Here is a 13,341-nt window from a genome sequence, read left to right as displayed (position 1 = left end):
GCTACATGTAGTTTACGTCTCCCCAACACTGCATGTACATTCATATATAACACACCCAGAGATGCTAAAAGGCTGTCTGATGTACACAACATCAATAAAGCTCAGAGTCGCTCCGATCCGTCGTATCAAACGAACATACAGGAACCGGAGGAACTCGTGCAGCTGAAGACTTTTCAGGTGTCTCTGTTGTTTTCGATGCTGCAGATTTGACTCGCAGACTGTAACTGAATCGCTTCTCTCTAACCTTGTTATAACTAAGAATGTGCACAGGCACAGGGACACAAAGGGCCAGTCTTATGTGCTGCTCTCTTACTAAAATGCTCACAACATGAGTGCTGGCACTGATTTGTACAATTTCACACATGTTCTCGTGCACAAACACGGACTTCTCCTCAACCTGAAGCCATAATTAGGTTTATTGCACATGATGCACGGATCAGCTGATGCAACCTGGAGGACAAGCATTCTATATATTGTTGAACATAAGTTAATATTAAATGAATGTTCTTTCCCAACAGAAACAGTCACAAGCGGATGAATACTGACATTTCACTACTTTAGACATTTAAATATAAACTGATGATTTTGGTACCTGGCAAAATATGTCTTCACCAAAATGTTGGCCTTATTAGTTATTCTGTCTGATTTGTTAAAGACAAAGAAGTTGTTTTATAGTCACATGTTCCTCCCACCCTCCAGTCACATGTCCGACACCTTTCTGTCTTCATAGAGTAGCGCTGGAGCGACACATTAAACCAGAACTAAGTTAGCGCTTTCACACTCCCGCCTCCTCGTCTCGGCTTTATGTCGAGGGAACCACATTGATGCTAACTTCCTGATCAGCCCACTAATGTCTCACTCTGTTCTTACATTAAAATGTGCTAACAGAATCAATATTAAACATAGTGCTGGATTAGTATTGCAACAGTGACATGACACTTTCACTACTTTATGCCTACATACATCCCCAAATATAATCACGACCGTCTCACAGAAGCGTCAATGATCCCGTTCATCTCTTCTTTTCTTCAGGCTTATTAAATTTAAATGATAGAGTAAACAGAGTTTCATTGGCTGCAAATGATCCTAACTGTGTTTCAACAGTTTCCTGTTTACTGAGGTTTCAGATTGCGAGAGCAGCAGAGGGTTTACTGTGTCTCTCTGGGGTGACAGTGGCGACGGCCGCTCTGTCTCAGACGCAACGGAACAATCATTTAGGACTAATATCTGTTATTCTTGTGGTGAGCACTGTATTATATTATATTATATCATTTTTGCACGGTTTTCCATTTTTTGGGGGGACAATTTGAGACTTTTTTTTTCCGATAATGCCACTTTACTCGACTGAGAATCGTTGTCTTTTTGTCACCTTGTATTAACAGGGTCCATCATGTCGCAGCACTTCTAATCTGTCAGACACAAACAGCAGCCTGATGCTAATTTCCCCTCCATCCTCACTAACTGAGTGCAGAAGCTTAAAGAGCAAGAAAACTCCGAGTTGCGGCGGAAGTCAGGATGCTCAGATGAGTCAAACACTGGTTACTGTGTGTGGAGCACGTAACTTAACATACGTGTGTTTTACATTAAGTGACGGACTTATTTCAGGTACTGAGACTGAACATGTGAGTAAAACAATCTTTCTTATTCATATGTCTTATTTAAATAATCAAATACAGATCATTTGACAGTTACACAGACTCATTTAAAGGACTTTATTTGTAGGTAAAAAGTGAGAACACCATCATTGTCGTGTACAGGTTGTAGTAAAGTCTTAAACTCCGGCTTTAAAGAAGAAATAAGATAACCTGTACAGTCTACCAACACATCCCGTAGATAACAGGAACCAGAACCAAGTGGTTTTGTGCCAAATGTTGACCAAACTGTGACATCTGACGACGGTTTTAACAATCCAAAAGTCATAAAATGTAAACTGTTTATCAGCACGCCGGTGTGCCGGTGTGTGTGTTCTGTGTGGAGCATCAACGACTTCATTTAAAACTGAAATTCCATTCATGTGCCGCCACATATAAATACTGACAGTGTGTGTGAAAGGAAGCACAGATAGAGGGAGGTGGGATAGAGAGAAGGGGAAAGAGGTGCCTCGTGGTTCCTCCCCCTCTACAAGATACTCCCACCCACCTCACACACACTCTCTCTCTCTCTCTCTCTCACACACACTCACAGTTGGACCTTCAGGGCATTCAGAGCCACATTTGAAGCGCTGCTGAGTTGCAGAAGTGGACTACTGCGAAAAAACCAGGAGAGGAGAAGAAGAAGTGGCGGTGATGGTGAAGGAAAAAGAGAAGCAGCTGGGAAGAGTGAGGCAGAGGAAGTGAAGTGAGTGACACAGGTAGACAGATAGAAGGAGAGTTTCCAGGAGAGAGGTTTATCTGTACTTCACCCAACACATGGACTGGACTCAAAAACAGCCCGGTAAGCCAGCAGCACAGTGTGTGTGTGTGTGTGTGTGTGTGTGTGTGTGTGTGTGTGTGTGTGCTAAAGGGTGTTGCTCTAAATGAGGTCTATAATACCTTCCAGTGTTCATGGCTGAAGGTGTCAGCTTGCAGCAGCAGACTGACAGAGTAAAGAGAGGTAAGAGAGTGGAAAAAAAAAACCCAAAAAAACAGGCTGCATGTGTCAAGATGAACTCAAAGCTTTTTTTCTCTGCTGGAAGGTTGCAGTAAGGTGGAGAAAGGATGAATCAGGCTGAGACTATGTGGGCCGGGGTCAGCAGGGGAACACGGAGCAAACAAGGCGTAAAAACTAGAAAAGCTTCAAGAAACTCACGTGACAGAAAAGTCGTATAAAACAGTTGCGATGTGGTTCAATCTTCACCTGAGTTACTCGAGTATCTCGTGTGATAATAAGAAGTACAGTTAGTTTTCAGTTGTCTGTTCTTTATCAGTCCTCCTCATTTTTAGGTACAAGCTGCAGCCCAGGACTGGATTATAAAATATGAGCTGTGAGGTCGAATAAATGAAGTCGTGATAAAATGATTAGTGGCGGATTGTAGAGGAAGTGAACTGAATCTGTCGGTGTTAAAAAGAAGCTGCTCTGTGGTCTGATGGTGCGACTGTGGATACTTCTGTATAGCTTGCCGGGCGGCAGCAGGGTGGTGTGGTATGGAGGGTTTACTATGACAGATTCTCTGCACGGATGATTCACAGCAACGTAAAACGTTAAGTCACCGTGACAGCAAATACAAGAACGAACATAACGACGGCTGATCTCTATCGATTAGGGGGAAGTGAGAGTGAGGAAACAGTTTGCTTCCGATAAGCATGAAAATTAGCTTATCAGTAGTCTGCACACCGTTTGAGGATACAATAGTGTTGCTGTATAGAAACAAGCTGAATCTTCAGGATGAAAATCGTGGTTGAGCAACTTGTTTCTGCCCGGCCGCGGCGCTGACACTGGCACACAGTCCAGTTCTGCTCCTGGGTTTTGTCTCGGGAGTGTTTTAGTTTTATGTTTTGTCGTGTTGATGAAAGAGACGTGCTGATTCAAGAGTTGTTTAATCTGTGTGACACCATGCAACAACCAGGACAGTGGCGTCCATTCCAGTAATGTTTTCCACAGTGTTTGTTGTCATCGGTCGAGCTCTGCCAGGAGCAAACATCACCAGACCTCCGTCTGCGTCAGTGAAAAGCCCGACGCTGTGGATAGATCTGGAAGCTTTGTTCGTGTTTTGATTGTTTTCATTCAACATGTTGTAGGGCGAGAACAAGAAACACAGCTGTCCTATCCCGCACGGTGTCCTGAGAGGATGTGCATGAAAGAACAAAAGTTGTGGCCTTCACTTATTTTACTGTAAAACCAGAACAATGTCTATTTTTATTTAGTGGTTGTGGAATTTCCCTCATGGTAACAGTAACGAGCCTCTGCTGCAGCACGGCGGATGTTGGGTGTTGGTCAGTGAGTGGAGGATTCAGTTTTGATGGAAATGTTACTCCTACTTTCATTAAAGCCTGTTTGGACGGCTGGTTCCCTCGTGTCCTCCCGCCTCTGTCTGCACGTCTCCAAAAACAAAAAGAAGGCTGACACTTCTGTTTGGGTTCAAACCAACAACCAACTCTCCTTCGACCGAGTGCATCGGCATTTTCTTTAAACCTCACTTTCTCTCGTCTGAGCAGCAGGAACAACAGTTTGTTTTCTCCTCCGGTCATTGGAAAAACACGAGGACTAACGTTTGTCGCCTCCACCTGTGTGTAAGAGTCCGGTGAGGATGGACCTCTGTGCCACCCGGGCCTCGTTCCAGCCCGTATTCGACGAACGCACGTGATGCTTTAACAACAGCTTGCAGTTTAGACTTCACCTTTTTTTCCACTGATGCGTCTCATGAGGGAAGGTTTCATACTGGTTGTGTCACTGTGGTGACTTCTTGCTTTCAGTTAAAGAGTTGTGAAGAGTAGGCTCATGGTAAAAACCTGATATTTCATTTGACAGGTGATATGAACTGACAGGTACGCTGCTCTTGGTGTGCACCCATCACCTGACGGCAGACGCTCGGCTTCATTAATCCTGACAGGAGAAGTCACAAGAAATCAGACCGAGCCACAGTGTCGGACTTTACTTTGGGTTGTGCGTCTGTAGTTTTTGCCGCGCGCCCGCATACGTTTCCTGCAGAGTGATCAGAACTTGATACGATTACTCACTTTTAGTTTTTCCTACAAATGAAGTCCTTCAGACGGTCAGCTGGCTCCTAACTCGGTGAGTACATGCTGTGACAGTTGAGGCAGAGCTGTGGACACTTCTAATCAATTTGTGACACCAGAACTATTTAAGATAATGATTAAACTCTTGAATAAACATGTGCAACCACAGCCTGAATAACACAAATATTCTGCATGCCTGTAATATTTCACCCCAGTGACCAATACCACACATCATGAGGAGAACCGAGACTATGTCAAAGTGTGCATGTTGCACAGCTCGATGTAGGAAGTGCTGTAATCTGTCCTCTCTGCTCCGAGCCACAGTGAAAAGGTCCCTCTGTTATTCATTTGCTTACCATTAAAACTCGCGCCTCATTTGCAAAGCAAGCAGGTCCGGTAAACAAAGTCGACTCGGACTCCAGTCTCGTCTAAAATCCAGTTTTCAGTTGCCGTTAATTTCAACGTAGTAAGCTGAACTCGTCAGCATTGTCTGCTGTGGTGTAGGAAAAACGTTGTTTGGGTCATCTGAGCTGTTTAAGCATAAAGAACTGCCTGGTGTCAAATATCAGCAGCTGAACATTGATATCCATCCATGTGTAAAACTCACATTATGTTCCCACTGTGGAGAAACACGCTGCCGCTCTCCAGGGAGGGTTTCAGGTTTTAAGATGACCTACTTTTATCTATTTGCTGTCTCGTGAGTTCACAACACTCAGACCGAATATTAATGCAATAGAAGAAAATTAATTCAGTACTTTCGTCGTGATATCGTTGATTAGCTGTGCATCTAACTGCTGAGAACTCCTGCAGGGAAAGAAAAGCCAAGTCGTGACAGATCCTGCGTGGACGAGATAACATCACAATCTGCTCTGCAGCCCGAAGCTCCACAGCAACACCTTTCTGCAAACAACTGTACAATATGAAATGATCAAACTAAATGACAAGAATCAGATGAGCTTACCGACAGAATCTTAACTACGTCCACGAGCAGATAAGACAAAACTGAGAGGAGCACTCGGTTAAAACAAACACAGGAATGCGTCCGTGTGACATCGTTGTATGTTTTCTTGTGTGCAGCCCAGAGAAGCACGAACGTGGCCTCAGAATAGACGAGTTTCTCTGTGATTATACTATAAGAGGCATCTTTGAGATGTGTAGACTCTTACCACCAGTCTCCTGCCAAAGGAAGAACTTCTAAAAAGGTAACTACCAGTTTTTGCAAGCACCTAGCACGTAACCCACCGTCCTCAGCAGCAGAACGAGCGTTAGCTATGTTGCGACTCTACATTTGCTGAGGTTCAATTGTTTTTTATTTGAGCGCGTGACAGCGTTGTGCTTACGGTCTGGAAAAGTTTAGGTGCAAAAACCACGTGGCTAGGATTCAGAGAAGATAAAAGTTTTGGACTCATCACTCCAAACTTCCCATCAAAAATACACTCTGCATCTCCGTCTCCAACTGCAGAATGGATTGTAAACTTTCACAAACACCTACACTGATACCTGTATCAGCTGAGGGTTCAGGTGGGGGAGAGCACGGACTACATTTAATAACCATTCTGTCTAAGTTATCGTGTTCGTGTTCGTGTCCAGAGCCCTGACACAGTGACTCCTCTCATGTTGTGTTTAGTCACAAGACCTGTGGATGTCACGGCCGGCCCACGTGTTGTCAGAGCGCTCCATTGTCGGTTGACCCCGGCGTTCATTCAAAAAAAATATGCTGCTGTGGAAATATGTGTTGGGCCTATTGTGTGGCGGCGTTGCACAGACGTCAGCAGCTTCTCTGCTCAGGGGGCTCTGCCGGGCTAAAGCCCCTCTATTGTAGCTCTTTGTGCTGGCTCGGCACTTACATTCACAGCGTCCCTCCGCAGAGTTAAAGACACTCGGCCGTCGTGGGGCGGAGCGGCTGTTTGGAGCCGTGTTTACAGTACACAATGCTGATTTACATGTTTACTGTGTCCACCAGCCGCCCTGCTGTGGCCCCAGCTGACGCCTGAATGATTTACCATATCAGTACAAAGATATCTGTGTTTGTATCATGTTGTTTTTACATGAAAGGAAAGATGGAATAATGCAGCTGTTAGTTGAAGAAGTCCTACTTTTTCTTTTGAAGACTGACATTTATACGTCTCTTATCTGGTGATGTAATTGAATTTACTCGGTCGTGACATTCGAAGGTGACCTCGCGGTTATGGAGCTGATGAAAGAACAACAACTTGGAAATGAAAGATGACTGACTGATAGAGGAGAGACCGCATCAGATTACCAACACCAAGTGTGTTCAGATTGCTTCCCTTTAAACCTCACTTGGTTTTCACTGTGGCTGACTGACGACCCACGACAGACTCGATGATGAAATAAGTAAACACACTTCACACTGTGTTCCTGTGTTCTCCGTAGTTGCTGACACAGACGACCAGCTTCGCTCTTTTTCCAGCCTATTCTCTCTGATTTATCAAACGTCAGCAGGATACAAGTGACACTGAAGCATATTAATGGAAGCAAATCTTTGACTTTCAATTTTGTAAGATATAATTCGACTGTGTGCCAACGTCACCCGTGTTATCTCCTCCCTGTGATCACAGGACCAACATCAGATGAACTGGACTTGTGCAGAAAAACCACAAGCAGTCAGTAATCTGAGGTGGAAATGATCTCGTCTCTCGTCTCGTCGCGAAAACTGTGTGTTTGACTTGTTTGTCTTTGGGGCACAATGACAGGAAGGCAGGTTAAACATGTGACTGAAGCATCACAAAGGAAATAGGGGGGAGAACGCAAAGAGGGTGGTGGTGGTGGGATGGGGACGCGTCAACCCGCGACAACAAAAGCTTCACAAACACACGATTCAGCCAAGAGGGAGGAACAGGACACCGCGGACTGAGGCTTCATCCACAGTCCAACACGAGACACACGACTGATGAAGCAGTTTGTTAGTGAGAGAAGAGTTTGACCCCGTCACTCTGTAGCTCATGGCTATTCTTGGACAGTTTGACACTTTGAGGCAACTAAATGTAATTTCCGGGACATAACTGACCGTCTCATCAGACGATAGTGGCGCTTTTGGATTCGCAGCTCGGCTCAGACGGTTACAAAGTCACATTTTGTTGCTTTAACCGATTAACTGAACAAAACCATCAATATATGTGTCCGGTTTGTTCCACAGAGAACGATGTGTTCGTCCCGGTTCGTCTTTCATGAGCCAGTGTGCAGCAGAGAGGAAGAAGACACCTGCCGTCATCGCTCAAATTATACAATCTAGTGAACTTCTGCCGCTTTGATCAGGTCGACACAAACAGCTACACCCAGTTCATCTGCTGCCCACTTAAACAAATAAATAACACTGATTCACATCAGTTCATTTACAATCCAAATATCCACCCAGTGCTACAAAATAAATAGGAACAACCTCTCACGCAACTCACAGTTCACACCTGTGCTTTGTTTCAGCTCCACCCGATGAAGCACGCAGTGTGTACTTCTGTTTTTTAAGAATAAAATCCACTTTCCTCTTAAATTACAACCCCCCTCCCTGCCACAAAACATTTACACTACAGCACTTCATATTGTGAGAAAAGACTCAAAGTAAAACCCCCAAAAGAATTAACCAAACAATCATCCTCTCTGCAGGAATATTCTCTGATATTCTGGACACTTAGAGCCACAGCCTCTATTTTACATTCATGACTCAGTAAACAGTCTGTTGTGAGCATACGGCAGTTTACAAAGAAACATTCCTCTCTGCAGAGGCCAACACGCCTTCCACACACTGCAAAGCCCCGAGGCGTCTGAAGGATCCACCTGTAGCCACCTGTCTGCTCAAATACCACGTGGTGACGCACGGACGCATCCTTGGCGAGGACGCACAGCCGACGTGTCACCGCGACTACCGGTCCTTCCAGTCGGATAGGCATGTGTGCTGCTCCACGGTGTTTTTTTTTTTACTCTCCAGGTCTCCACTTTGGTTTATTCGTATCGACGCAGATCCGGTGAGTCGCTCTTCACCGGAGGATCTTCTGATTCTCACGCGTGTTCGTCGTCGATGGCGACCCGCTGCGTCCGGCTGAGAACAGGTTGAGATCAGGTTGGAGATTAACGTGGCTCCACTCTGATTTCACCTTCTGGTTTGTTTCTTAAAGAATGTGTCGTTAAAAGCTTAACGCGCGGAGTGACCCGTGCGCGCGCAGAGGTCAGGATCCACCTCACATGGCTTTAATTCATTCAGTAGCTTCAGTTTGTTGTGCGCAGAGATCCCGGACTCGGTCTGGTGTGACTGTTTACACGCTGCTGATCCTCCAGTGATGAAAACGGATATGATGAATTAAACTGGAGCTGAAATGAGAAACTGATCCAGAGAACACTAATCTACAGAAACACATATTGTTGTTCTGGCTTCTCATTTCATTTCTATCATCCCAATAGTCCTAAAATTGAATATCTTTCTGAATTTCTGAATATCTAGTTTTAATTTTTCTGTCCTCCAAATGTTTCTGTAGTTTCAGTTTGTCCCTCACAGATTTAAATCATTGTTGTGATTCTTTGCGTGTTCTGATCCTCACCGGTTGTTGTTGTTTTTCTCTGGATTTGGTTGAAATTTCTCCTCAACATCCAAGAAAAAAAACCTTCCACAGGATGATTTGCAACACGTGCTCATTTAAATAGTTGTTGCAGAATGTTTCCAGACGTCAGATTATTACAAATATCATACAGCCTTAATGTCAGATTATACATCAAATAATTTAATTTAAAAAACGCATCTCTACTTGTGTTGTTGCACACGAGAGGCAGAAACCGGCAGATGTTTGTCACGTTTGCTTGAGGACGATGTAAACGATCAGTAGGTGACTCATCACTTCATGTCTGATCCTGCCCTTAAACTGTGCTGTCCACAAATCTTAAACTGTGATACCTGAAGTCACAGAGAGTCAAAATAGTACAAGACTTCATTTTAAAGTCTCCCCGCACTGCCAACTGACTAACAGAAAAGGAAAAGGCACCTTTGTTGTCTACATGACTCTGATCTTTGTTTCTTTGTCTCTTCCTCAGGTGCCATGTGCTGCTGTGATCCGCTGACACTACAGTAACTGAGAGGAGGAGGAGGAGGAAGAGGAGGAGGAGGACGGGGGTGAAACCTGCCAGGAGTTCACACAAGCGAAGGACGACGAAAGAGCCTGTTGAATGTTTGGAGCTGAAGTAAGGACACTGAGCTTCACCTGGAGCCGGTCACTATGAGGGAGTGGAGCTTGTGCTTCATGCAGCGGAGAAAGAACGGTTACAGAGCAGCCAGAGTGTTGAAGAGCCTGACAAAAGCCTACTGGACTTGACAAAGTCAAAAAAGAGAAGCCAGTTGGTAGGACAGGAGGAGGAGGAGGAGGAGGAGGAGGATACATGTTAGTCGAGACAGACGATAGACGTAAAGTGAAGGAGACGATGAGGAAGACGATTAGATAGATGAAAGCAGAGCTAGAGGCAGAAGAGTCAAATGAGAAGTCAAACTCAGGAGGGAAAGAAGGCAGAGATGAAATAACGTACTGTCATAAAAAGAGGAGACAGATGAAGATTCAGCTCCGGGAGAGCAGAAGTCTCCACAGATCCAGACGATACGTGCTGCCAGCGTTCATCCATCAGCAGGAGTAAGCACAAGTCACCATGTTCATAAACTTCCGTCGCATCCACAAGTGCCAGTGTGTGCAGCTGCTGACCACAGGCCTGGTGCTGTGCATGGTGATGGTCTGCTGGGAGGAGCTGGACCACCACGTGGTCAGCCACATGAGATCCTACACGTATCGCTACCTGGTCAACAGCTACGACTTTCTCAACTCTTCCTTCGCCCTCACGTCCAAGAGCCAGCACGGAAAGGATGGTTCTAACGGTGCGGATGTCGGGGTGGTGAACTATCCGTACCTCATCAACCATCCGGGGAAATGTGGAGGCGGCGCAGGTGGAGATGACGTCCTGCTGCTTCTGTTCGTCAAATCCTCGCCAGAGAACTTCGAGCGGCGCCAGGCCATCCGGGACACGTGGGGGAACGAGAGCTTTGCCTGGTCAGAACTGGGGGCGAACGTGAGGGTGGTGTTCGCCCTCGGCGTGCATCCGGATGTCGGTCGGAGATCCGGTGTGCAGAGAGCGTTGCAGCGGGAGGACCGGTCCTACAGAGACCTGATCCAGCAGGACTTTTTGGACACTTTTCACAACCTGACCAGCAAACTGATCCTGCAGTTCCACTGGGGCCACGAGCACTGCCGCCAGGCTCGCTTCCTCATGTCTGCGGACGACGACATCTTCGTACACATGCCCAACCTGGTGTCGTACCTGCGGCAGCTCCTGAGTAGCCAATCAGGGGCCAAAGACCTGTGGGTGGGGCATGTACACAGGGGAGCTCCTCCGATTCGCCGTAAAGAAAGCAAATACCACGTTCCTGATGACCTGTACCCCTGGCCCTCCTACCCAGACTACACTGCCGGAGCAGGGTATGTGGTTTCAGGCGACGTGGCCGCTAAGATCTACCATGCGACTCTGGTGCTGAACTCTTCCATGTACATCGACGACGTGTTCATGGGAATATGTGCCAAAGCCATGGGGGTCTCTCCCCAGGGCCACGTGTACTTCTCAGGGGAGGGCAAGGCGCCGTACCACCCCTGCATCTACGATCACATGATCACCTCGCACGGTCACGCCACAGACGTGCGCCTGCTGTGGCAGGAAGCGACGGACCCCACAGTGTACCGCCGCTCCAGAGGATTTATGGGTAATCTGTACTGCACGGCGGTCAGAGTGATGCTGCTGTGCCGGCCGTATTACCAGAACACGTACTCCTGTATGGCTGCTTTTACATGAATGCTCTTAAGATGAAGGAATGCTGAATGTACCACACAGACATGGCGCCGCCTCACGCAAACGGACCGCCATTTTTTTTTTTTATTATTATTATTTTTTCCCCCTTCATGTAAAGTTTCACTGTTTGCTGGATATACTGTGTATTTGCTGTCTTGTAATAAAGACCAGAGATGTTCTGTGAAGCAAACCATGCACTCGTGTTCTCAGTCATCAGCTTCTCACTTCGCTTCAGCCGAAGTGATTAAAGATCGGTACTCCACATTATTATTATTATTATAATTATTAGTATTATTATTCACTCACGACTTCTGAAGAGGTTTAGTTCTGTGTGAGTTGTTGAAGATAACGTCTAAACCGGCTGTTCAATATGAAAATATTACACGTCACATTCAGAGATCGATGCAGCGACTTGGACGAGGAATGTGTTTTTTTTCTGGTTATCTGGAATGACTTCTAGTCGAATCCTCCTAAGATCTCAATATTTATGTGACTAAAGGTAAAAAAAAAATGCATTTAAAAGATGCATGTTGTTGCATCTGTTTCTGTGATGGAGACATTTAAGTCCAAAGAGTAAAAGTACCAGAAACATTTGATCTGCTGTTTGCTGCGTCTCCATTGTTGATTTTCTTCATCTTACATCGTTATAAAAACTGAATATCTTTGAGTTCTGGAGTGAATACATTTGACATTCATTGATAAATTGAGAAAAGAATTGGCAGATTAATGAACAGAAACTCATTTATTCTCCCGTCCATCGTGGACACTTGAACTTTGTGCATGTTTTGCAGTTCTGGTCCGACTGCTTCCCTCCCATCAGGCTGACTAAACGCATCAGACGTTTCCTATCAAGACATTTTAAAAGGAAATAAAACCACATCCGGCCAGACTCCTGGCTGAATGATGCCAGATGAATGAGTTTCCTACCGCGGTGTTTGGGAAAGGTTCAGGTTTGCAGGACGATTAACCAAATTCTTCTCTGAGGCTCGAGACTTTTACACCTCAGCATCTCATGTTCAGGAGCTGTTGCTGTGTTTCGTCTCTCCCACCTCTCGAGGGGAACGTGTGGCTTTTATATCATCATTTAAACGGAGAACTTTTCCTGCCAAGACTGTCTCGAGGTTTTTTTTTTCTCTCCCTCCAGCTCTGCTTCCTGTTCCACACTCTTTTCCAGTGACTCCTCTTTTTTTTTCTTTTACTTCCCGCCACTGCTGTCTGCTACATCCTGTGGTTTTTACACAGAAATTCCAGAACGGGCTGAATCACCGGCAGCATGCAGGTTAGTTGGAGTCATGACCGTATAAGGAACTTCTTACTGCGGGGGGGGGGGGGGGGGGGGGGGGGGGGGAGCACATGTGTGGGTCCACAGATGGAAAGCGTTCCCGTTGCTGTCGGGTAAGAAAAAGTTCTCACACCACAACAACTAAACACACCGTGTGTCAGCGACCTCCACAACAACTCAGACGGCAAATCCACGTGTTCAGTCAGCACGTTATCTGATTTGCATAAAGCGCTGCTAAATAAAACCCAGCATGTCATGTCATTCTGTGTTTCTGAAACTTGACCTCGCAGACGATCTGATCTGATGATTACAGACTGACGAGACATCAGCGACTGAATGAGAGTGAAAGAATCTGTGGTTGAAACTCTGACCGGATTACTGCTTCAAACTGATTTCCATCCGTCTGTTTCTGTGCGTCTTGTCATTTCACTGAAACATTCCTATGATAATATTACATGAAGCAAACGTAAAAGTCTTTTCCCTTCATGTTCTCCACTTGGTTTTTATTTCACTGGCACTATTTCCTGTCTTCTCCTGTGATGCAGAAGAAGAGGAAGAGCTGCCCATCAGCCAGAC

At 45.7% G+C, this 13,341-nt stretch overlaps 2 protein-coding genes across 10 annotated transcripts in view; one reads left to right on the top strand and one right to left on the bottom strand.

Moving 5' to 3' along the window:
• mcf2l2 (MCF.2 cell line derived transforming sequence-like 2) overlaps positions 1 to 13,341 on the bottom strand; it is a 109,883-nt gene that overhangs the window by 49,663 nt on the left and 46,879 nt on the right. The gene's annotated exons all lie outside the window — the stretch shown is intronic.
• b3gnt5a (UDP-GlcNAc:betaGal beta-1,3-N-acetylglucosaminyltransferase 5a) lies at positions 2,171 to 11,676 on the top strand. 2 transcript variants are annotated; one of them, XM_030433069.1, is made up of 2 exons: positions 2,171 to 2,433; positions 9,696 to 11,676. In XM_030433069.1, the coding sequence occupies exon 2, from the start codon at positions 10,299 to 10,301 to the stop codon at positions 11,484 to 11,486; it is 1,188 nt and encodes a 395-aa protein (XP_030288929.1). In that variant the 5' UTR covers positions 2,171 to 2,433; positions 9,696 to 10,298; the 3' UTR covers positions 11,487 to 11,676. The 2 variants fall into 2 exon arrangements, with proteins under 2 accessions (XP_030288929.1, XP_030288930.1); XM_030433070.1 differs by lacking the exon at positions 2,171 to 2,433 and adding an exon at positions 8,427 to 8,638.

This window comes from Sparus aurata, chromosome 11 (genome assembly GCF_900880675.1).
Source record: "Sparus aurata chromosome 11, fSpaAur1.1, whole genome shotgun sequence".
In the NCBI taxonomy this organism is placed as follows: Eukaryota; Metazoa; Chordata; class Actinopteri; order Spariformes; family Sparidae; genus Sparus; species Sparus aurata.
Note: the sequence above shows the minus strand (reverse complement) of the source record. Positions and strands in the feature narration are given on the sequence as shown.